The sequence below is a fragment of the Pezoporus wallicus genome, unplaced genomic scaffold (genome assembly GCF_028554395.1).
Source record: "Pezoporus wallicus isolate ANWC-B61680 ecotype Strahan unplaced genomic scaffold, APGP_CSIRO_Pwel_v1 contig_2871, whole genome shotgun sequence".
Taxonomy (NCBI): domain Eukaryota; kingdom Metazoa; phylum Chordata; class Aves; order Psittaciformes; family Psittacidae; genus Pezoporus; species Pezoporus wallicus.
Window position 1 is genome coordinate 4,447,845 of NW_026640775.1, and position 22,739 is coordinate 4,470,583.

At 40.6% G+C, this 22,739-nt stretch overlaps 1 protein-coding gene across 1 annotated transcript in view; it reads left to right on the plus strand.

Moving 5' to 3' along the window:
* The window catches only part of LOC130605197 (tyrosine 3-monooxygenase-like), a 31,063-nt gene that overhangs the window by 2,325 nt on the left and 5,999 nt on the right, over nucleotides 1-22,739 (plus strand). The window contains exons 3-10 of the mRNA XM_057420481.1: nucleotides 198-286; nucleotides 3,513-3,580; nucleotides 4,753-4,803; nucleotides 8,505-8,650; nucleotides 15,703-15,838; nucleotides 16,475-16,544; nucleotides 18,224-18,280; nucleotides 20,416-20,511. Of these exons, the coding sequence (XP_057276464.1) occupies nucleotides 198-286; nucleotides 3,513-3,580; nucleotides 4,753-4,803; nucleotides 8,505-8,650; nucleotides 15,703-15,838; nucleotides 16,475-16,544; nucleotides 18,224-18,280; nucleotides 20,416-20,511 (713 nt within the window). The remainder of the gene's footprint in view (nucleotides 1-197; nucleotides 287-3,512; nucleotides 3,581-4,752; nucleotides 4,804-8,504; nucleotides 8,651-15,702; nucleotides 15,839-16,474; nucleotides 16,545-18,223; nucleotides 18,281-20,415; nucleotides 20,512-22,739) is intronic.

Consider the following 22,739-nt stretch of genomic DNA (forward strand, 5'->3'; position numbering starts at 1 on the left):
ATCATTGCAAGTTAGTTTTAGATTATTTTTTGTCCAGTCTGCCAATTTGCTTGGCAGATGAATTCAACTACTGACACACAGTGACATGTAGCTGATGAAAACAAAAGGCTTGTAATCATCAGCACAACTTTTATTTTCTGTGCCTGTTAAAAATTATTTAATCCTATCTCATTTAAGTCTTGCTACTTTCTCTCCAGTGCCCTGGTTCCCTAGGAAAGTCCAAGATCTGGACAAATGTCACCATCTGATCACTAAGTATGATCCCAGTTTGGACTGTGGTCACCCTGTAAGTTTACCATCACTGTTATTTCCATCTTTTAAAAAGAAACTGTAGAAAAAAAAATTGTTAGGAAAATTTCAGGAGTAAAGAAATATTCATGAAAGGACAATAAAGGACCAGAGAAAGTCTGATCCAAGTGGAATTAGGGACTGCAGAATGAATAACTTAATATTGAGAAAAACTTATGGGCTCTTACTCACCAAGGCACTTATGATTAACATCAGGCACACACTGAAGTAACTTCTATTTCACATCTTCTTTAGCGTAAGTTTACATTTTGTTGTTTAGTTTAAAAAAATCTAGTTTATTATTTCACCCCGATATATTTGAAGTATGCCCACTTTGTAACTTCTGGTCCACACAAGAGTCAAGTTCCCCAGCCTTCTGCTTTTTGTGTTTTCTGTGTTTTGACACTTCAGATATTCCATATCTGCATTTTTAAATTTCAAACATGCCAGGAATCTTATTCAAGTGCCGATGTAAAGATGATGATATTGAGGACAAATGGCAAAGAGCTAATAAATACCAGATCCTCAGATCCCGCAGATGGGAGTATAATGCTTAAACTTGCAAAAATTGTCTAGACAGAAAATAAGATAAATACATGACAGCACTGAATAACTGGATAACTGGATAACTGAACTGAGATGTAAATATGACTGGAGAAGCTCAAAAGGTCTAGTGCTTTCAGTTTAAATCAGATCTAAAGTTTAAATAGCAAGTAAATTGGAAATATTATAATCCTAATTTACATTTGACTTTGCACAAGGTGTTTGGAGCCAGGATTTTGCCAGTGTTTATTGATAGTACTCAGCACAATATTGTTAGAATGTTTATGATGAGCTTTCCCTTGGATTCGTTGGTTATGAGTGGGCTACAAAAAGGGCTTTACTCATAATAGTTTTGTGCTTGTACGCTCAACCTTGCCATAAGCAGAAATCCTATGAGAAGGAAGACGAAACATGCACTGTACAGTCCTTCACTAGTGATGATAATAGTATGGCAAAATACTGGGATCCAACACTCATTTCTCATCAGTTTCCCAACTTAGTACAGATGAGATATGAGTTAGGTACAGATAAGAAAGGGACTCCACAGGGCCATTTTCTGATTGACAAGGTAGGTAACGAAACTGTTGTGAAGTATGCTGACAATCATCACATAGAAGTGATGCATGGGAAGAAACAAAGCCACAGACTTTGCACTGAAAAAAGCAAGGAAAATTTAGATGGGAGCCAACAGAATCTACAAGATTTTCATTCCCTTCTTGAAAAGTCTGAATTCTATTTAGACCCTTTTGTTAACTTACACAATGTTAATGTTAGCTATGTACAGTTCTGTGTGGTACGACAAAACTTTCCAAGTCTATCTTCTATTTTTGAGAATCATTTATTAAGCTACAATGTTATAGGAGAGCTTCACATCCTCCTTAACCATGACATCTTTAATTATTCTTAATATCTTTCTTATAGAAACAATACAAATGTTGGTAATTTTCCTGATCTAGCACTATAGCTGTTTCTCATGAGATAAATGAATGCTCCTTTTAAATTTTTTGAATTTGGCTAAGTTCCCTTCCTTTGTCACTGAATAGAAGGTATGAGCACTGAAGAGGATGAGAAAACACCAGGAGTGCAGAATTACCAAAGTATTGAGTGCGGATAAATCTACACTGCAGAATGCAGTGCAATGTAGAAATACCTAAACTAGCTTGAAACAAGTTAGTTCAGGCACTGAAAATCATTTGTCTGGGGCAGGAGGAATCACAACATGGGCTCATTTACAGTGCCATTGAGGATGGCTCAAAAAAAGGCAGGTTGGAGGAAAGGACCAAGCTGATGTACAAGTAGTTCAGCAAATATTCTGCATATACATGTACTACCAAATAGGCAGTTTAGGCTGTTGATCTCAACAGCTTTGCTTTGTTCTTTACTGTCTCTTTAATGGCCAGAAAAGCAAACTGATGACACTGTGACACCATTCTCTGGGGCACACTGGCACTGACTGTAGTGGTCCCCCAAGGAGGCTCTTGTTGCTCAGAGCATGGGTAGAGAGCCCTGGGAACAGTAGCAACCAAGCTGAAAAGTGACAGCATCAGTGCTAGTCTGGCCCAATGTCTCTTCTGTGTGCTCCGTATGGACTTGTTACAGCTACTGACAAGCAAGGGTGGCATCTGAATGAACATAACACATGACAAAAATAAACATGCTGTCAGGATCCAGTTCTTTCCTCAGATTCGCGCACACAATACTCATTAACTGAAGTATTACTGGTATTATTGCTACACTGAAAATTATGTGAATAAACCTAAGGGACAAATTTGGCTTGTAGTATGCAAAGTGGTTCCAGTAAATTCTGAATATTTTAGAATAATAAATATTTGTACAGTGATGATGATCAACACTGCTTTCTGAGTTATATTAATAACAGAGTGCCAGATTTCAGATTTTATTCCTATTATGAATGATGTAAAATTCAAAGGAATTTGATTCCACATCTCTATTTGTATTCAATAGCTGCGGATTCATGCTTGAAGCTCAATTTCTAGTAAACACTGAGGGGGCAAGAAGAAAACTACAGTATTTAATAAGTGAACGGCCACTTTAAACAGATACCACTAAATCTGTCTTTATCATTACAGGTTAATAAATAGGCAAGGGGGACTTGAGCTGAAAGCCTGTTCTTTCTACAGATTCAGTGACAGCTATATGATTTCTAGCCAGTGAGGACCTCTTCTTAACTCAAAGTGCAGGGTATTGTTCAGGTGCAGTGTACTTTCTCTGTCAAGGTGGTACTAGGCTTGGTACTATCATGTCCATGATGACCCTATATTGCAACATTCGTGCTTAGTGCAGGAAAGAAATGATTCAGAGATTCAGCTGTTCTGCCAACAGAAGTGACACCCCTACTTCAATTTCATTTTTATTGTGGTTTGCATTTAAATTTGACGGTAAGCGTATTGGTCTGTGCTGTAGTGTTTATGAACAACTCCAAAACCTTCCCATGAAGCCACGCTACTTTCCTTCCAGGCACAGGGGCCAAATTTTTACCTAAATGTCATGAATGTAACTGATTTTCAGACTTTGCCTTACCCTATTCATAAGGTTCAAGGTTCATTGTTTCAGAGAAACAACCTATGTGAGACCTAGGTTTCCTGAATGCTTTTGTTAGCATTTATGCCCACAAATGTCTCTTGATGTAAAACCTTTTTAAAAATTGTTTTTTAACCCAGGGATATACCGACCTGGAGTATAAGAAACGGAGGGCATTCTTTGCTGACCTTGCCTTTAATTACAAAGCGTAAGTACGAGACTGCTGAGGAGAAACTTCAGTGGTCCACATGCTCTTTCAGACATCTTTGTGTGCAAGAAATACCAGAGATTTAATGTTTTGTCAACCGATCAATGGGGTTATCTTTTACAAAAGAGAATTCAGCCACCCACAGAAGCTTTCACTCCATATGAAACACTTTTCCCACAACGCAGCAGATATACCTAAAGATGAAAATCTTAAGATTGCATTCACATCTCCTTCAGTGCTGTATTTTGTCTTAGCAGAGGTGATTTTTCAATGGGATGTTTTAATTTCAATTTTGGAGTTCCTTTTAGGGCTTGCTCTGAGCTGAGGTTGATGTTTTTCAAGGAAATACACGGAATAATGTTTAGGAACGTATTTTTGACAAAGAAAATCAATTTAATATTTTTGTTATTTATTTGACATGTCTCTATCCATGTACTTAAAAACCTCCCAGGACTGATGGGGGTGGCTGAAAATATGTCTGCCTTTTTGTAAAACTTCATCGGAATCACACTGCTGTCTGATAGAGTCAATTAGATGCACAGGTAGAACTGGCTATGGATTATTATCTTCATGGTGTCCAAGAACTTCTGAAATCTCCCAAGACTTTAGAGACTGCTGTTTGAGTACAGTTTTCTCACTGCCACCATGTTGCACAGCTGGTGAAGCACAAAACAGGACAAAAGCACACACTGAACTGACTCAGAGCTACTGAAGGAGCAACAGTGAGGAAAAGGAGAGAAGACTGCCCACCAGAGAAGTTAGTGATAATCATGCAGTGTATGCACTAGGCAGCTCTCTGCTGCTGAGTTTATGAATGCTTCCCTGCAATGTTACTGTGTTGATCACATCCCTCAGGGATGGACACTGTGTTTTGGTTGCTAGATTGCCTTCAGCAGAGGTGGGGGTAAGCCTGAAGGCTTCTTTTTTCTTCTGTAAAGCAGAACATGACTCCCTTTCTTACTGTTCCCTCTGTTTCCTCCCCACACTGGAAAAGAAGAGAAAATGCACACATTAGAACCTACTGAGACTAAGAAGTTGTTACTTATGTACAATTTTGCTGTTTCTGTTTTCATTCTGGCAAATATTCATGGTGCAGGGAAAGTAAATAATACTTAGAAACCAAACCTGTAATCTGCTTTAGACACATGCATTATTTCCTCTCTTCGTTACAGAGGAGACCCTTTGCCTCGCATTGAATACACAGCACAGGAGACTGCAACTTGGTGAGTTTGCTGCTTATACTCTGCTTCCTGGGGCATTACACTGCAGTTCCAGGAAAGACTCTCAATGTGAGACAGTTAAACCACTTTAATACCATCTATATCTACCTCAAATTTTACTCCTTGGTTAAGTATCACCTTTTGGTCATTTGTTTTGCAGAAAGCCATTCTCAGAGCTGGTCTTAACTATTCACTTTCTAGAGCAGAATTTTTCTGACTGTCTCCCTGCCTGCCAATCCTATCAAAATATCAGAAGCCAGAAAAAAATGGAGCCAATAGTATAATTTAGAACCACAGAATTAGGAAAGGACCTTGAGATCACCTAGTTCCAACAACTTCTTCTAACTGTTCTCTAATTAACCATAACTATGGTGGTGTCATTAATATCACAGGTCCAACTTTGTTATAAGGAGCAAACGCCCACTTGCAGGATGGAAGTTCAACGATAGGATGCAGCTAACCGAATGTTCATAGGACAGACCTGCCTTGCTTGTTCTCCTGCAAGTATTCATTGCTGTTAACATGAATAGATGTTATTCTCTCAAATGGATGGTAAAGGAAAATTCAAAGTGTTCTTATGATGTATTATTTACACTGTAAAAAGTCCTTTGATGTCATATAAAATGATGGCAAGTGACTTTCACATGGGTGCAGCATTTCTGCACTGGGACTTTGTTTCTCCTGAAGATTTGGCATCAAAAAAATCCCCAAAGCCAAACAAACAAACAAAATTAATTAAATTCAAAGGATGTTTGTAGACACGATGTGAAATGTGGCAGAACTGAAAGAAAACAGACTGCTTATTTCTTATACCTTTGTTTTCACTTTCTCCCACTAACTTTAACAAATCTCAGTAAGCAGCAATGATTACACATTTGCATGATAATACAAACATAAATATGTCCAAATGACCCAACTAGAGCAGAGTGTGAGGATTGTGCCACATGTGCACATAATAAGAGAGGATCTTTGTTCAGAAAAGTTTACAATGGCAATTAAAAGACAGCCTAAAGGTGGGAAAAAGGAAGAATGATGACCACATTTTATAACTGTAGATATGAAAAAGCTGGAGCTTAAGTAATTTGCCCCAAATTATATACAAAGTTTATATCAATGTCAGGAATTAAGTCCATACACTAGATGTCACATGCCAGAATCTCAACCACGAGGCCATCCCATCTCTTTCAGTGATCATTTTATTTTAAATAAAATCTACCGTGCCATAGAAAGCTTGAGTGGTGCTGCCCACAATCACATAAAAACCTTGCATCTAACTCATCCAGGCGATCACATTTTTATTAAGCTCAAATAGGTTTTTATAGCATCCTTGAATTGTCAAAGATTGATGGTCGGTGTCATTCTCATGATTGCTACCATCAGCCAACAATCTTGGCATGGGATGGTGTGTGGGAACGTCATATTTAAGAAAATTTAATTTTGTGTTCTTTCCTGTTTTTCTCTTTTGTTGCCAACCTCCGTCATTCCAGCCATTCTCCACCTAGAATTAGTCCCACTGTGGTAACAGAATAGATCTTTAAAGGAATATCTGCCCATTTCCCCAAACAGTGAGCCTCAGAAACCCAGGTTGTCTTGTTATGTAAAGCTGTTTCCAAAATTAGACCCTCCCAATGGTTATCAGAACCCCCTGGGGCTGTGCCCTGAGGTCAGCTGCATTACAGCACAACTTAATTGAGCGCTGTGCAATTGAACGGGAAATTTGTAGCACAGATTAAATTCCCTCGGTGCTCACTCTGAAGAGTTGCTGGATGCCTTCAGTTTGTAGCAACATGGCTATAAAAATGAAAATAATCAAGTGAAGAAATACAGCTTTCAGAAAACAGAGGGTAGAGATGATCAGAGTTTCTGTTTTCAAGCAGGCTTCTTGGAAGGCTCTGAAACTAAGTTGTTTTATGAGTAAAAGCTGTATAAGAAAAGGAAGAATCTAGGACAAAATTATGCGGATGCACCTGTCACATCTTCCTAACAAAGCTGAATAGTGTCACTTTTTTCTTAGCTAATGTTTATGTAAAATAAGGTCATTGCCAATAAAGTCAAGTGGCTGCTCTATCCTTTGTTCTGAGGCTCCTTTCTAGAGTATTTCATAGACCACACTTTCAGTGGTTTCTCTTTCCATCTCTGGACTGAAGTACCATCAAATAGCAGCTTAATGGTCCTTTGAGGGATAGCACCTCCATACGGTGGGGCATTACACCTATTTGAGACATTAGCGCAAGCTAAATTGTTGTCTGGAAATATCTGATATTCTATTGACTTTGGAGGGAACTTAAATAATTGCCTCAGAGGTACTTAGAGAGGATGGACACTTAGCTTTAGATAGCTGACCACTAGTCTCCGAGACTGCCCATGTTTCTGTGATAGTTGATGTTTGGGCTCACAGTAGATACTTTGATAAAAGAGACCATATGTGCAGAAGTTTAAAATAGTCTCTAGACTCCAGTCTGGGGATGAACTGTGTACCGGTTCAGATCCTATGCAATCCCACTGAAATCAGTAGTATTCTATGGGGAAATAAGCCAGGGAAACACTTGAACTCTAGTCCTCCACATTTTTTCCTAGTTCTTCTATGGAAATGGCCCAGTCTCCTGTGACTTTTGCAATAGTGACAGCAGTCATTGTTTTCTTCTGTTCTTTTTTTTCCTCCTAAGGTTTTCCTTCCCCTCTTCATTCTGGTTCATTACTCCCACACTGTGTAAGACATTCATACAAATGAGGAGAGCCATTACCAGGGATTGGTTATCACCTCCATAGCAACAATAGCATCACAAAAAAAATACAATACAAAACCAACAAAAGGTCACTTTCCGCACCCAGCATTTCCAAGAATGATCTCAATTTTCATAAAACAATGTTTATAAAATTGTGAACACCCTAGGGCCATGTCTGAACAAAAATAACCATTTCTATAAGGTTTCTTGCCATCCTATTACTACTTGTTTATTTTGCAACAGCTAAATATATTCCAAACCACAGCTCTAAATCCAAGCACCATCAAGTTTGGGAGAAGCTTGAAGCCTGTGCCAAAATCTGGTTATATATATTTTTCTTCAGCTGGTCTCTTTTTGTATAATGGGCTAAATGCTTCAAGAAATTGGCAAGTCTTTCAAATACATAGCCCATGCCAGGCATTTTGAACAGCAAAAGTATGAACCTCTTTGACTGTCCATATATCACTCTTCAATATCAAAAAATGTGCTTTTTTAGGAGGAGGTTTGTAAGAATCAAATATAGGCTAGGCTTCAGCATGGAGGTGGAGGGACCAGCATTTCATGCTGTACCCAAACATAGAAAGGGAGAGAATAATTGACTCATTCCATCCCTAAACTGCAAAACATGGAGAGGGCCACAGCTCCAACTTCCTCTCTGGTATTTCTCTGGTACCTCCAATGCATTTATACCTAAGCAAGAAACACTTCTGAATCAGGATCCTCTTGTTAAGGGAGGGTGTAGGAAGGGATAAAACAGATTTACTGAACAGAACCCAACTTCTGAAGGAAAAGTGTAACTAAAAATCCTTATGCTTTACTACATCCACCCAGGCATCAGCTTCCAAGAACTTGGAACTAGTGCCTTGAGTTCATATTTTTAGACCACTTCTAGTGCTGGGGTTTACGCCTCTCTGTAAATAGGGCAGATATGTACTGCTTTATGGAGGCGGGCCATGCTATATGGCTTTATTTTTTCAGGAGAGAAGTCTACAGAAAGCTGAGCAGCCTTTACCCTACTCATGCTTGTACGCAGTATCTGGATGCTTTCCAGCAGCTGGAGAAATACTGTGGCTACCAAGAGAATAACATACCTCAACTTCAGGACATCTCCAGATTTTTAAAAGGTCAGTCATGATGAACCATGGTTTATTCCAGGGTTTCCTGGATATGTTTGTGCAACATATATTGTGTACACATATAAGCCATCTCATACAACCCAAGCTGCTGAGCAGAGCTGATTAGCTGTAGGGTTCCCTCATGCAAGAACAGCTGTAGCACAGGGCATCAGTACCAGGCATATCTAGGTATGAAGCTGTAGGTAAGCTTGTGTTTGTTCTGCGTCTGGGTGCAGTTATGGTAGCACTACTCAGCTAACTCCAGTGCTAGCAGCAGTGCAGCCACACAGCACACTGCTCAGCATGACTTCATACACAGGTTTTCTAGGGGTTTGGCTATATTTCATGCTTCTATAGCTACGCTGCTCATAAGATCCAAACACAAATACAGGTACATACCTCTAAAGTCCTCCTTTTTTGACAGTGTCTGAGGCAGGATGGCAATATTTGCTAGAAGAAATGATTTCCAGGACTCAAGTCAACAGCTACCTTGAAACAACACTGCTTCTTCTGTCTTAGTCCCATTTGCCACACTAAACTCCTTGATACCTACTGTGTAGCTGTGACAGGAGAGCAAAAAGGCTGTGGTACTAGTTTGTAAGTGCATGAAGATGTGGCCTTAGATGAAAGAACACGTAAGATTGCTAGGCTGACCTACCTCCTGTTTCCTGGGGCCTGACTAGCAAGAGACACCAGAGGAAGGGAGACTGCATTATTTTTGATGAGGCTGCATTTGGATTGCTAAATCCAGGTGCTTTCTGTCAACCAGCTGATATACAGAATCATAGAACACTTAGGGCTGGAAAGGACCTTAAGACCATCTAGTTCCACCCCCCTTGCCATGGGCTGGGACACCTCACACTAAACCATGTCACCCAAGGCTCTGTCCAACCTGGCCTTGAACACTGCCAGGGATGAAGCATTCACAACTTCCTTGGGCAACCCATTCCAGTGCCTCACCACCCTTACAGTAAAGAACTTCCTTCTTATATCCAATCTAAACTTCCTCTGTTCAAGTTTGAACCCGCTACCCCTTGTCCTATCACTACAGTCCCTAATGAAGAGTCCCACCTCAGCATCCTTATAGACCACCTTCAGATACTGGAAGGCTGCTATGAGGTCTCCACGCAGCCTTCTCTTCTCCAAGCTGAACAGCCCCAACTTTCTCAGCCTATCTTCATATGGGAGGTGCTCCAATCCCCTGATGGTCCTTGTGGCCATCCTCTGGACTTGTTCCAGCAGTTCCATGTCCTAGGCATTAAACTTGGCTTCCACTTTTTATAAGCCTCTTTTTTCCTTCAGAGTTTCTTCAACAGCTCTTTATCCATCCAAGGAGGTTTCCTGGCCCTCCTGGTGCACCTCATTCTAGTTGGGATGCAACACTCCTGAGATTGTAGCAGGTGATCCTTGAATATCAACCAACAGTCTTGGGCCCCCTGCCCTCTAGAGCTATTTCCCATGGAACCTTACTAAGCAGGTTCCTGAAGAGACCAGAGTCTGCTCTTTTGAAGACCAGGGCAGTGAGCTTGCTGCATGCTCTTCTCACTGTCCTGAGGGTCTCGAATTCGACCATCTCGTGATCGCTGCATCCAAGGCTGCCCTGGAGAGTCACATTTCCAACGAGCCCTTCCCTGTTGGTGAGCACGAGGTCAAGCATGGCACCTCTCCTGTCGGCTCCTCTATTACTTGCAGAAGGAAGTTGTCTTCCACACAATTGAAGAACCTGCTGGATTGCTTGTGCTGGGCTGTACCGTCGCTCCAACAGATGTCAGGGTGGTTGAAGTCCCCAGTGAGAACAAGGGCCTGCAAGCGTGAGGCTGTTCCTATCTGTCTGTAGAGTGCTTCATCCACAGAGTCCTCTTGATCAGGTGGTCTGTAACAGATCCTCACAGTAATGTACATGAAGGGCAACTCCCCCTCCCTGTCTGCCAGACCTGTCTTTCCTAAAGACCTTCCATTCCAACACTCCTGTCATAGGAGCTATCCCACCATGTTTCTGTGATACCTATTATATCATACCCACATAGACGTGCACACATCTCTAATTCTTCATGTTTGGTCCCCATGCTACAAGCATTTGTATAGAGGCATCTGAGCCAAGCTCCAAATGAAGCCGGCTCATTGGCTCTGAGCATTTATTATAGGTGCTGGCAACTGACTGGGTGTGTTGGGATGGAATGATGCCCCCTTCCCTCAACACATCTAGTTTAAAGCTTCCTTGACCAGTCTGGCAAACCTCCTACCAAAACTGTGCTTGACAAAAGCTCCACCAGCCCCCAGTAGACCTGGCCTACTAAATTGAGTCCCATGTTCTAGATACCCAAACCCCAGACTATGGCAGCACCCTTCTAACCCTTTATTAACCTGGCCAATCCTTCTAGCCTTTTTAAGGTCCTCCCCTGTATCCTGGAGAACTGACGAGAAGACAATCTGAGCCCCAGAGCCTCTAACTACCTCTCCCAGGTCTCTGTAGTCCTTTTTTATGCTCTCTAGGCTACTGATATCTATACCACTAGCACCTCCATGGATCAGTAGAAGTGGGTAATAGTCAGTGGGACCTACTAGAGCAGGCAGCCTCTCTGCAACATCCCTGATCCGTGCTCCTGCTAGGCAACACACCTCCCTTGAGACTGGGTCAGGCTGACAGATGGGTACTTCTGTTCATTTCAAAGTAGAGACCCCTACCACTATGACTTGCTGCTTTTTCCTGGTGACAAAAGTATTGATCTTCTTTACCAGTGCATCAGCCGGTTGTTCATGGTGCGAGTGTGTTTCCTCATTTAAGGCTTTTAAAGTTTTCTTCTTTCTCAGGAATAAGGAGATCTGCCAGAGAAAGGAGGTCAGCTGATCACTATGATGAAATAAATAATAAAAAGTATGGCTTAACTTTAAGTTATATTTACATACAATATTCAGGAAATCTAGTCACCCGCTCCATGTATCAGTAGGTGATGCTAGTGAACTTGCATGAGCTTTCTGTTGCTGAAGTTTTCTATGACATTGCCATCTTTTAGGGAAGATTAAGTTGTTCAATGACAAAGATTTTATTGCGCCTTTAGTGTAAGGAACCAGAGGGTTGGCATATGAAAATCATCTCCCATGAGCACCATTACATACAGCTGTAGGGATTCTTCTATGTTTGCATTATGTATTTTCCTTTCTATTCAACTATCCATTTTACTTCCCTCCTATACTAACTAGGCTGCTAAAGTTATTTTAGTTCCATTATATGGGGCTTTGACCTAATATCTTATCTTTGATGATTCCCTCTAATAAGAAGATTGACATTACTGCAAGGTCCCTTTGTTACAAACTCAGTCTGAGCACAGGCCTGCATCTGCAAGGCCTGTAAAATCTGTGTTAAAGACAGCTTCATGCCAAGCAGCCACTGGATGAGGGGTATGATTTATAATGAGTTATAAGTAGTGATTTATTACTAATTCGGGTAGCTCTTACCACCAGTGTTAACAAGGAGAGAAATTTTTCTCCTCGCAACTCATCAATCAACTGTGCACTTAGGCTCTTTCCTGTCTTAGAGTTGAGCACTGCAACACATCACTGTGCTGCAGTGCTTAACCAATCAAACCTTGACCAAACTATAGACTGCAATGTGTCTCCCAGAATTTCTGGCATACAGTGGATGTATTTCAACTACAGCCTGTGTGGAAATGCATAGGGCAGTTCCTCCAGTCACTTGGTAGCTCCTGGTGAGCCCTGAATTGCCCCAGTCTCCCATGTAGGACATAAATCCTAGCACGTATCTTTGCTAAATACTACCTCTAAGAACTGGAATATTCTTTAGCATATGTGATGCTAACACTTTATATAGAATGTAATAGAACAGAACAGAATAGAATAATTCAATTGGAATAGACTTGCAATGATCATCTAGTCCAACTGCTTGATCAATTCAGGGGTGACCAAAAGTTAATGTTCCACATGCCTCTTTAAACACTGACAGGCTTGGGGCATCAAACACCTCTCTAGAATGCACATTACGATGTTTGACCACCTTCTTGGTTGACAAATGCTTTCTAATGTATGCCCAGTGTGAACATCCTGTGGAGCAGCTTTGAAAAACCTACCCCTAGCACAGCTTTGAATTTAATAAGCTGTAGAGATGCAGAAAGAGAGAGGAGGGAATATTCTGTTATAACAGATCATGTTATAACATGATCTGTATGAGAGATCATGTTATAACCAGCCCTCACAGACAGATAAACATCCATCTTCTCTTTTGCCCAGCAGTATCTGTGAACTGAAACAAGTTATTCCTTTTGACTTCAATGAAAGTTGAACAGTAAGATCTGTCTACTGTTATGTGACCTGCTACTGAGGCTGGTCTGAACAGAAATGAACTTTGCATCATAAGTACTTCATAATTACTTAAAGGGGGTTTAAATGGTTAACCATGTAACTGTTCAACCTGTCAAGTGTTTTTCTGAAGAGTTAACTAGATGAACCTAAGCACATCTTTCTTTCTAGGAAAGATGTTAGGATTTAGGCATTCATTGTCCTCTGCAGCTGGAAGAAATTACAGCCAGTGAATTCAAGTAAGCTGACACTACAATGCACAGGACTATACACATGAGTTTTTAAGGCCAAGAATTAAGCCTTATAGATCACTTTAGGTCAACTGCTCAAGACCTTTTCTTCAACTCATTTTTATTTCGTAGGTCTTTAGGCAGCAAGTCCAATCAGCCACACCCCCAGTTCTCTGCTGATTGCTGGTTTTATTGTGCAGTAATGAAATAGAAGTTCGGATTTTGCAGATATTACCTCCAGCAGATAACTTTTTCCTATGGCTTTTCAAGACAACTGGCCAAGTCTGTTCCATCAGCAGACTGTCTGATTCACTGGCCTATATTTAAAAGGGCACCTCAGGGAACATAGGCTGTAATTTTCATTTTCCCTCCTGCTCCTCCAACATGGATGCTAAAGCAATATAAATTTTCCTAGACTCTTTCATAGTCCTTCCAAAACTGAGTTACGTAGGGCTTAGTTCTCGTCTGATATGTTTTTCAGCTGTTGCAGTTTTCACTTTACTCAGACTCAGAATTCTGAGATTTTCACATTCCTCTGGATTGGTTTAGTATGGCATCAGCAGCAAGGGAGTACCCTTCTTGTGCCAGGTTCTGATCAGTGCCAAAGGAGGCATAGTTGGTAGACTGTCTGTTCCCTCAAACACTCTGCTTTATTAATTGGGGATGGGGGAGAATAATAAGCTGCATTATAATCTCTTCTGATTCCCTGTTTAACTCTGATACCTTTGCTCAGCATATAAAAAAGATGAAGACATAATCTCCATGGGTTTTGTTGAGGTTCAGCTTTGAGGTAGTTCTGTATGCATTACCGTTGTATTTGATGCGGCAATAGAAGATAACCATGACAAATGCTCACCACCTCTACCTCACATTGTCAAGTAGAAGCATTCCCTGCTGTCCACTAAAGTCCTGTATCACTTCAGATGTTTTGTCTCTTCTAATTCTTCCAGTGAAGTCTTCCCTTCCTCCCCCTTCCTTTTTCTTCTCTCTCTTTTTTTTTTTTATATAAATGAGAGAAGTGCTAATTGCCAGACAGAGCAAGACAAGAAATGCTGGAAGAAACATTAAAAACCAAACCACCCCAAAAACTTGTAAATGGCTTGGTTTCTGGGTGGGATTTTTTTGTTTGTTTACATAAAAGAAATTAGGTTCCAGGATTCATAACACAATAGAATATGGACAGAGAAGGGAGAATAAAGCCATTTCTGATTTTTTTTCAATGTTGTTTTATACTTTAAAGACGATGAAATGTCATTTATGGGAACTGAGAATGCAACACAGATTTTGAATATAGGCCTTCAAAAAGGCTATCATTGGCTCTCTTTTAAAGCAGTGATTTTCAATTTTCTTAGCTTTGCAGACCACCAATGTGTTTCCCATGGAAATGCAGATTGTGTATTCTGCTGACCATAGGGCTGGTTATTTTGTTAGTCATCTCTAAAAGACCTCTCAAAGCAGGGTGTCCTGGAGTAACACTGATAGCTGAAATTATCGTTCCAAATTTTTGCATCCTTTGGTCCTGTTCTATGGACACATGCAAAGCAAAACAAGTAGTATCACATGACAGGGAGACTGTGCAGTTAGTTCTAGACAAACATAATGGGAAAAAAAACCCAAAAAACCCAGAGGAGAAAAATGGGTGAAAACACTGATGAAAGCTGATACTAAATGGTTAAGGCCAAATTTCAGCACCCTTATCTCTGACAAGGACCTGTTTGCTCTTTCTTCTGTTGTTCCCATTCTAATGAAGTACAGAAGGATAAAATAGATAAGAAGTTTTTGCCAGTGCTGAGCTAGTTTATACATATGGAGCATGCATTCATAAAGGGAAATGAAGTTGAATAGTATGCTCTAAATCTGCCACTGAGATATGTTGAACTAGGCCCATTAAGGAGCAGAAGAACTGCACAGACTGGAGCAGACCCAGACCCATGGTCCACCTTCCGTCTTCAACAGTGCAAGGTACTAGGGCTTTCAGTGTAAGGAATAAGAAAGTCTGCAGGACGGGGCTAAAGAATAACCTAGTACTGGGGAAGAGCCAGGTGCTCTCAGATAAGGGTAGGGGTGGGATGCAGCTCTTATCCAGCTCCTGTTTTAGTTTTACAAATGTTGTATAGGAAATGAGAGAGAGAATCCAAGAATGAATAGACTAGTCAAGACTGAAAATACCAGTTCTGTTCCATGTTTGATCGTAAGGATCATATGTGACCTCATATATACCACTGATATGTGTGACATAGTAGATAAATGTGTATAAATGTGCTAAAAATGTAAACTGGAGTAGGCAGTATGGATAAGCGTATGATGGATGGCTAGGTGATTTGATGTTGCAGTAAATGGACCCATAGCAGCATAGGAGCATGTTGATAATGATAAGCCAGGATGTTCCTACTGTGCTTTGGAAGAGAGAGCTACTGCAACAGAGCACAAGAGTCCTCTGAAACTGGTTACCTGAAGTACGTGTGCCATGTAGTTAAGCCTAGAAATGCCTAAATTCAGACTTACTTCCCTTTGCAGAGAGAACAGGTTTCCAGCTGAGACCAGCTGCAGGGCTGCTGTCTGCTCGTGACTTCCTTGCCAGCCTGGCATTTCGTGTCTTCCAGAGCACACAGTATATAAGGCATTTCTCTTCTCCTATGCATTCCCCAGAACCGTAAGTTTGGTGCCCTGGCACAGTTTCATTCTTCTGAATGTGTTGGGGGAATCACTCTGGAGGTCTATCCAGTAGTCCACAAAATGAAACAATTTGAGAAACTGGTAGCTGGAGAGTTCGAAGGGGAAGTCATTCATGAGAGGGTGTGGATCTCTGTCTCTCTTGCAAAGCTGTCTGGGGAAGGAAGAGACTGGAGAATATCTGGTTTAATCTTTTCATCCTGCCTTCAGTTACCATCTGCTGGGGTTTGATTGCCTGCTGTGAAACTCTCCCAGTAAGTGCTGGCCAGACAACAGCAATTACATTTCATGAGAAATTACAAGTTCACACAGACTTTTGTTGTATGCTGGGACAAAACAGGAGCCTTTCAAAGATGTTGTGACATAGGAGACTGGTGCCCATGCCATCCCAAGTGAGACAATAGCCAAGGCAGTGGGGAGTAGCTAGATCCCCATGGTGAAAGGGAATGCTCTGACATGTTCCCTACAGAGACAAACCAGGTATGGAGGCAGCTACTGTGGAGCATCTCCCACATTTGTTCCCTCTGTGGATCTATTGGCTGAAGTCCTTCACAGGAAGTTCATGTAGGATAGGAAAAGATACCTTTATTAAATATAAAGGTCACTTGTTTTCCAGAGACTGCTGCCATGAGTTACTGGGTCATGTTCCCATGTTAGCTGACGAAGAGTTTGCCCAGTTCTCACAGGTAAGAAGCTTGTTATGCTGGCTGTTTAACCAACTGCTCTGGCTAGCAGTCCAGTTGTGCCTCAGAGGCATGCAGCTCACCATGCTTGAAACACTAATTTAGACTTGAGCTGCAGCCTCAGGTGGTGGGCTAGCAGCACTCTGAGAGATGTTTACTCCAAGGGAGTGGTAGCACTGCTCCCTGTGGATATCGTGTAAAAGGAAGGATAGGCAGTGCATGTGGGACTTCTCTGTGGGAGGGCCATGCCAATTTGCAGAAGGATGCTAGTGGAGCCTCTGTGGTGATGCATGTTTGAGCTGTGCTGACTATGCTGTTCCTCTGGTTTCCTGTCCTACAACCACATGAACCTAACCAACAACAGCCATCGAGCCCCCAGGCTAGTTCTGTCTCTGGATGTACATTTTTATCTCACATGATACTTTAATTGTGTCCATCACCGTGTCATTCATTAGAGTTGTTTTTCCTTTTACAACTCACCAGATTCTCACAGCATTGCTCATACTGATCAGGAGGCTCCAAAAAGGAAACAGGGCTTCTTTGTATACAAAGGGGCTATTTAGTGTGAGCAGTGAGCATCAGACCCAAGGGAACTCACTGACCTTGTGTAATTAAAGACTTCAGAACTATGAATGTCCCTCAAAACCATAGCTGAGGGAGGAAGATAACTCACATTCTAGGCTTATCAATCAGTGGTCAGTGTGGAAACTGGCAATAAGAGCACAAAGGTCACACAATATAGGTCCTTGTCAGAATATCTTTTAAAAAAAGCTAGTTTACCTCATACAATGTGGTTTCCAATTGTATTGACTAGGATATATGCCAGTTTCCATTTTAAACATATATATTGTTTGTTATCAGATTCAGATGAATACTACTTAAAATATCCTAGCGATCTATAATTTATTCTGGAAGAAACATCTTCAGTTCAGTACCAAGACTGAAGATACATTAGAAATAAGAGATTATAGCAATTTCAGAACTTTCAGCTTTCCTCTTTTTTCATCTATAACACAGATTATACAGCATGGGATCACATTAAATGAATTTCACATTTCACTTTTTTTTTTTTTCCCCATGAAGTATTTTCACAGCTGAAATTCACCCCATGAATATTCTTTTTTGTTCCATTCAATATGAGATGATGAATGGTGAAAATGCCCTAATTTTGATTGTTTTCTGCATGATATGGCTCCCGGGATAGTTTAAGATGAGACATCTACAGATTCTTATTGTGAGAATAACAACAGGGAGCACAGACTGGAGTAAACTGAATCCTCCCTGAATGGATCTGACCCAGTCATAAGGGCTGTCAGAAAGAGAGTGAAACACAGAAAGGCAATGGCCATGATAAAACCCACCTTGCTGTCCTTCCTTCTTATGCCTTCCCATAAATCTCTACCACGAATAGTCCAGCATTAAGACAAGAGATAGTTAACTTTACACAGAGAACACTGAGGATTAAACACTCATCTAATGTTGCTCCCAGTGGTATGTAGCTGGGGGCCAGGGAGAGGTAGGCATCCTGGAAGCCATGGAAGGTCATTTTGGGTGACAAAAACAATGAATAGTTCATGCTATTCATGCTAGAAATGATGTGGTCCTCCCCCTTCCCCTCTTTCTCTCCCTTGGGCTGAATAATCACACTAGTGTAACACTGCCTGCTTGCTTACTTGCTTTAGGATATTGGACTGGCTTCTCTTGGATCATCTGAAGCGGAGATTGAGAAACTGGCCACAGTAAGTACAGATGGCAGTTTAATATCAGAGGCAAAACTCAAACTATTCACTGCTTATCCCTTACTGTGCAGGGAAGGCTCTTCTGCAGTATCTCAGATTAGCTACGAAAATAGGAGAATCAGGATTATTGTCTCTCCTCATGCACAGTAGGGAGGTACTGGAGCAGGGGCTGGAGCCCCTGTGGCAGACCCCAGAGGCATGTGATTCCACCTGAGGGAATGCTTATACTTTTTGCTTCTGTAAGAATATACTGCCGAAGCTGAGTTACTACAATATCAACCAACTCACTTTCCAGATTCACCTAGTAGACTGGATACCCTATCTGATTTCTGCATTTTCTCCTACATAAGGTGCGGAGAACTGTCAGAATTTGTTTCACTCTATAGTCATTAATCTCACAAAATAGGTGAGCACTTAAAAGCAAGTTGAGAGCAGGTACTGCCATTCAGTTCTGAGTCACTAGGCTGTATACATCTGCCAAAACAAGTCATGCAGTCCCTTGCTGCTATCGTGATTTGTTCTGAAAGTGGGCTGGAGGCCACATAATTTGTTTTTCCAATAATGGCAGCTATTTCCAAGTCTTGATGATTTTTTCAAGGGAGGAAAGAAGCCTTACCTTCCTGCAGCTGGGTGAGGCTCATTCAGGAAAGGGGGTAGATGGGAGGAGACTGTCATTCCTGAAATTCCTCACATCCCCCAGCTCCACTCGTGGTGCACAAGAGATGGAAAATTGCCAGTGTTTATGTTGTCTCCAGAATGCCAGTAGTACTGCATCTTGTATCCTGTTAAAACAGTGAGAGTTGAAAGAACCTCACTAATTAAAAGCCAAATTCAGGACATCTAAGATAACGTTTAAAAGAATTTTTCCTCCTCCTTTCGTGTCTCATTCTCCAGACAAAAAGACCTTCTGCTAAATGAGGAGATACTTGAAAGACTTTTCACTCTGAAATAATAAGAATTAAGATTATTAACACAATTAGAATGAAGAATTATTAGCTGTACTGTAGAGAAAGCATCTTAGGTTTCTGCAGAAAGAAAGATCCCGGCATGCTGTTTCTCTAGAAGTAAATTTGCAGGCTGAAACAAAGTCATCAAAATTAAAAGATACGAAAGAGAGTGGGAGAAAGAAATAGAAGAAAGTAAACAGCAGAATAAACAGAATGGCATAGAGTTTCAAATTATTTTACAACCTGCCTGTAGTTCTTTGAGAAGGGTGTTGAGAATGCAATACTTACGTCTAAACTGAAGCCAAAGTCAAGCCCTGTGTACAAGGCAGCAAAGACCTATGTGTCCCTAAAGGAGCCTTGAAGAGTTGTGACACAGAGCCATATTCTTGAAATGCCTTATGTTTTCCATGTTTTTCTTTTGCACAACATTTATCCAGCTGCTCAGGGGTCAGGCTTTGACCAGAATTGGTCCTTTACTGCCCATTTCCTTAGGTGCTATAATAAGGGAAGGGCTAACAGGTTGGCAGAGCCAAGAGCTGCTTTTATCCCACTACAGTCCAGCAGGTAAAGGAAGTATGGTCCTAAGCATACTTTATTGCAAGAGAATCCCAGTGGCACGTATCTTTATTTTCAACATTATAAAGGTATAACTGGTATAAACTTAAGGGGCACATTGCTGCTAAAGGAGAAGTCATTCTTCAATTTTTCTGAATGCTATCACACAGACAAAGGAGAAAGGAAGCTGCCCTTTCAAGTACCTTTCCTAAGGTCTTGAACCTGCAATAGGGGTCTGCCTGTCCTTCTGGGAACTATGGGTTGAAATCTGTCAGCTTCCACTGACTGTGATGAAACTCAGGTCTAAGAGGTTGCAGGGTAATTTGTAACATCTTCCAAAGAAAGGAGTAGGACTTTATGTTGTTATGTACACATATAATTATCACTACTGGTTTGTTTTGTTGGGTTTTTTTTTTCATTTTTTTTGGGGGGGGAGTGATAATAGGAAGGATGGCAAGTTCTGAAAAAAAATATGTGTTTGTTACATGCGTTGAGAGAAAAAATAATTTTCTTAAAATATACAAGTGTAAAATTTAAAGATAAAAAGACATTAAAATATAAGGATGAAAGAAAATGAAAGGAAAAATGAACTACCTGTTGAGACTGTTTTTCACAAGTTGTTCTTATTACCAGGTTTATTGGTTCACTGTGGAGTTTGGTCTCTGCAAGCAAAACGGATCGATCAAAGCTTACGGGGCAGGACTGCTTTCGTCCTATGGGGAACTTATGGTATGTATCAAATGCATGGGATTGAAAGATTTCCATAATGTTGTTTGCTGAAATCTCTGGTAAAAGCAAAATATTGGTTCTTCACACAAACCAATATGATGTAAAATACGTATTTTTCAAAGAAATTAATTCTTCCTTCCCAGAAGCTACTGAGTAGGGGAAGAACTACTGTAGGATTGTACCTGTCTTTAACCTAAAGAGATGAAATGCAGTGAAAGCAAACAGCCTGTAAAACGTTAGATTTTCTTCATAGTGTTCCTGGCCAGTTAATACAGTTGACTTTTAACATCAAACTCATGTACCTTTCTGAGTTACACACTAGAGGGCAATATTATGCCTATAATGAGCTCCGATACTTCATCCATGCCATTGCCATTTATGCATATATGAATCAGAAAGTCATCGACAGAATAAAGTGCAAAGAAATTGTAAATATCACAGACACTGACAAAAAAGAAAATGCTTTAGTATTTCACATTCATAAATACATTTCAAAACTAAATTTATGGAGATTAAAATCTGCGTACACAGATTTGACAGTGTCCTGCCTGGACAGATTAACTGTAGAAGGAGGGGCTGTACACCTTTACAAAAAGGTTTCCCCTCCTTCAGAAAAACAGCTTACAGGGGAGGCAGTAATTTGTCCTCAGTTTCACAGAGCCCTGAAGCTAAAAGCCCTAAACTGGTATCACTAGGTCTCAATTGCTTTGGGTTGTGCAGATAATAGATGATTTTTTTTGAATTAGTAAGAGCCAAAGGAAAATAAAAAAACATTCTTTTCAAGCATTTTTATAGACCAGAAACCATTTGTTTTCATGGGTGATATATCTTAACACATAGACACAGCAGCCTAACAGCTAGCTACATGATACATTCATATGAAACCATTGCAGGATTAGCACAGCTTGGACTCCCATAACTGGAGATGGTTGGATTGTTATGACAATAAACATATTACAAAACTCTCCTAATGGTATACAGGTCAGCTAGCTTTCCAGTCAATGGACAGAAGGAAGAAACTGCATGTTAACATATCTCAAGACATTTATAATAGGAGTCCCTACAGAGGGGCAGTTGAGAGTTAATATATAGAAAGGGGAACCCTCCCACATGTCAGCCTTCCTGCTGAGTTTAGCATTGGTTTTCTCCCAACACTTGCAATTTGGAGACTTTGTGCATAAATTCTGGCATATGATTTGCAGAGCTTGCTTTTGTCCACCTGATAAAACTAAAAAGGTCCAATAACAAAGCACAGTTCAAGGCAACATTTATTCTACTCTGCCTGCCTGAATACCTTATAATTTTAAATTCATTTACATGTTAAACATGCTACTAAAATAATGACTCCAATACTTACGTAGCTTTCTTAGTAATATGCACCACAGAATCTGTCTGCGTGATGTTACCTCCTTTTTTCTGTTTAATTCTGACACAGATGAAGGTAAAAGTCGCATCAGAAAAGTTCAATTTGGTGGCTGAAATTGAGTATATCAAATTTACTCTCCTCTCTACCCTTTTGTTCACCAGACACTGACTAGCTCTCCTGCTTTTGATTAAAGTGGTAGGCAAGAGCTGCTTGTTCACAAAACTGTGCTATATAACACAAAAGTATAACTGCACCTCTAATTCCCTGCCACTAAGGTTGACAGTGGAAGTGTCCTTGAGTTGGTAAGTGGTGGATTCTTTTATCATCAGTAGTTGTTGGGTAATGCTGCTGGATAAACTTTTGATACAGCTGGGTCCACCTAAGTCTTCATTCATCACATTACTGAAATTACATGCAGATGTGATAACATTTATATTTAATAGGTGACGAAGAAAGATTACCCCGCTTCCAAAAGTGTGTCCATCTTGCATGTAACACCTAAGACAGTCTGAAGATGGGCAAGCAATTCACCAACAATGTGGCTGTATGCCGTGTACAATCCCTATGCGACCTCTGCAAGTACATCACCACATAGTTTTTGAGACAGCAGCTTAGTGGATTCTGTGCACTTCACCTTGAACATCTCAAACTTCTTGTACACAGATTAATTATATCCACTGCCTTAAGTGCTGAAGTTTCCTTTTACAGGTGACTTATCTCACAGGTTTTTATTTGGAAAAAAACCAAAATAAAAAAAATGTTTACATTGAATCATTCTAGACTGCATAAGCATCTGATTCTAACTTCAGTATGGAGAGTGGCAGTATGAGTAAAGTGCTGAGGTCCCATGCCTAAGCACCTG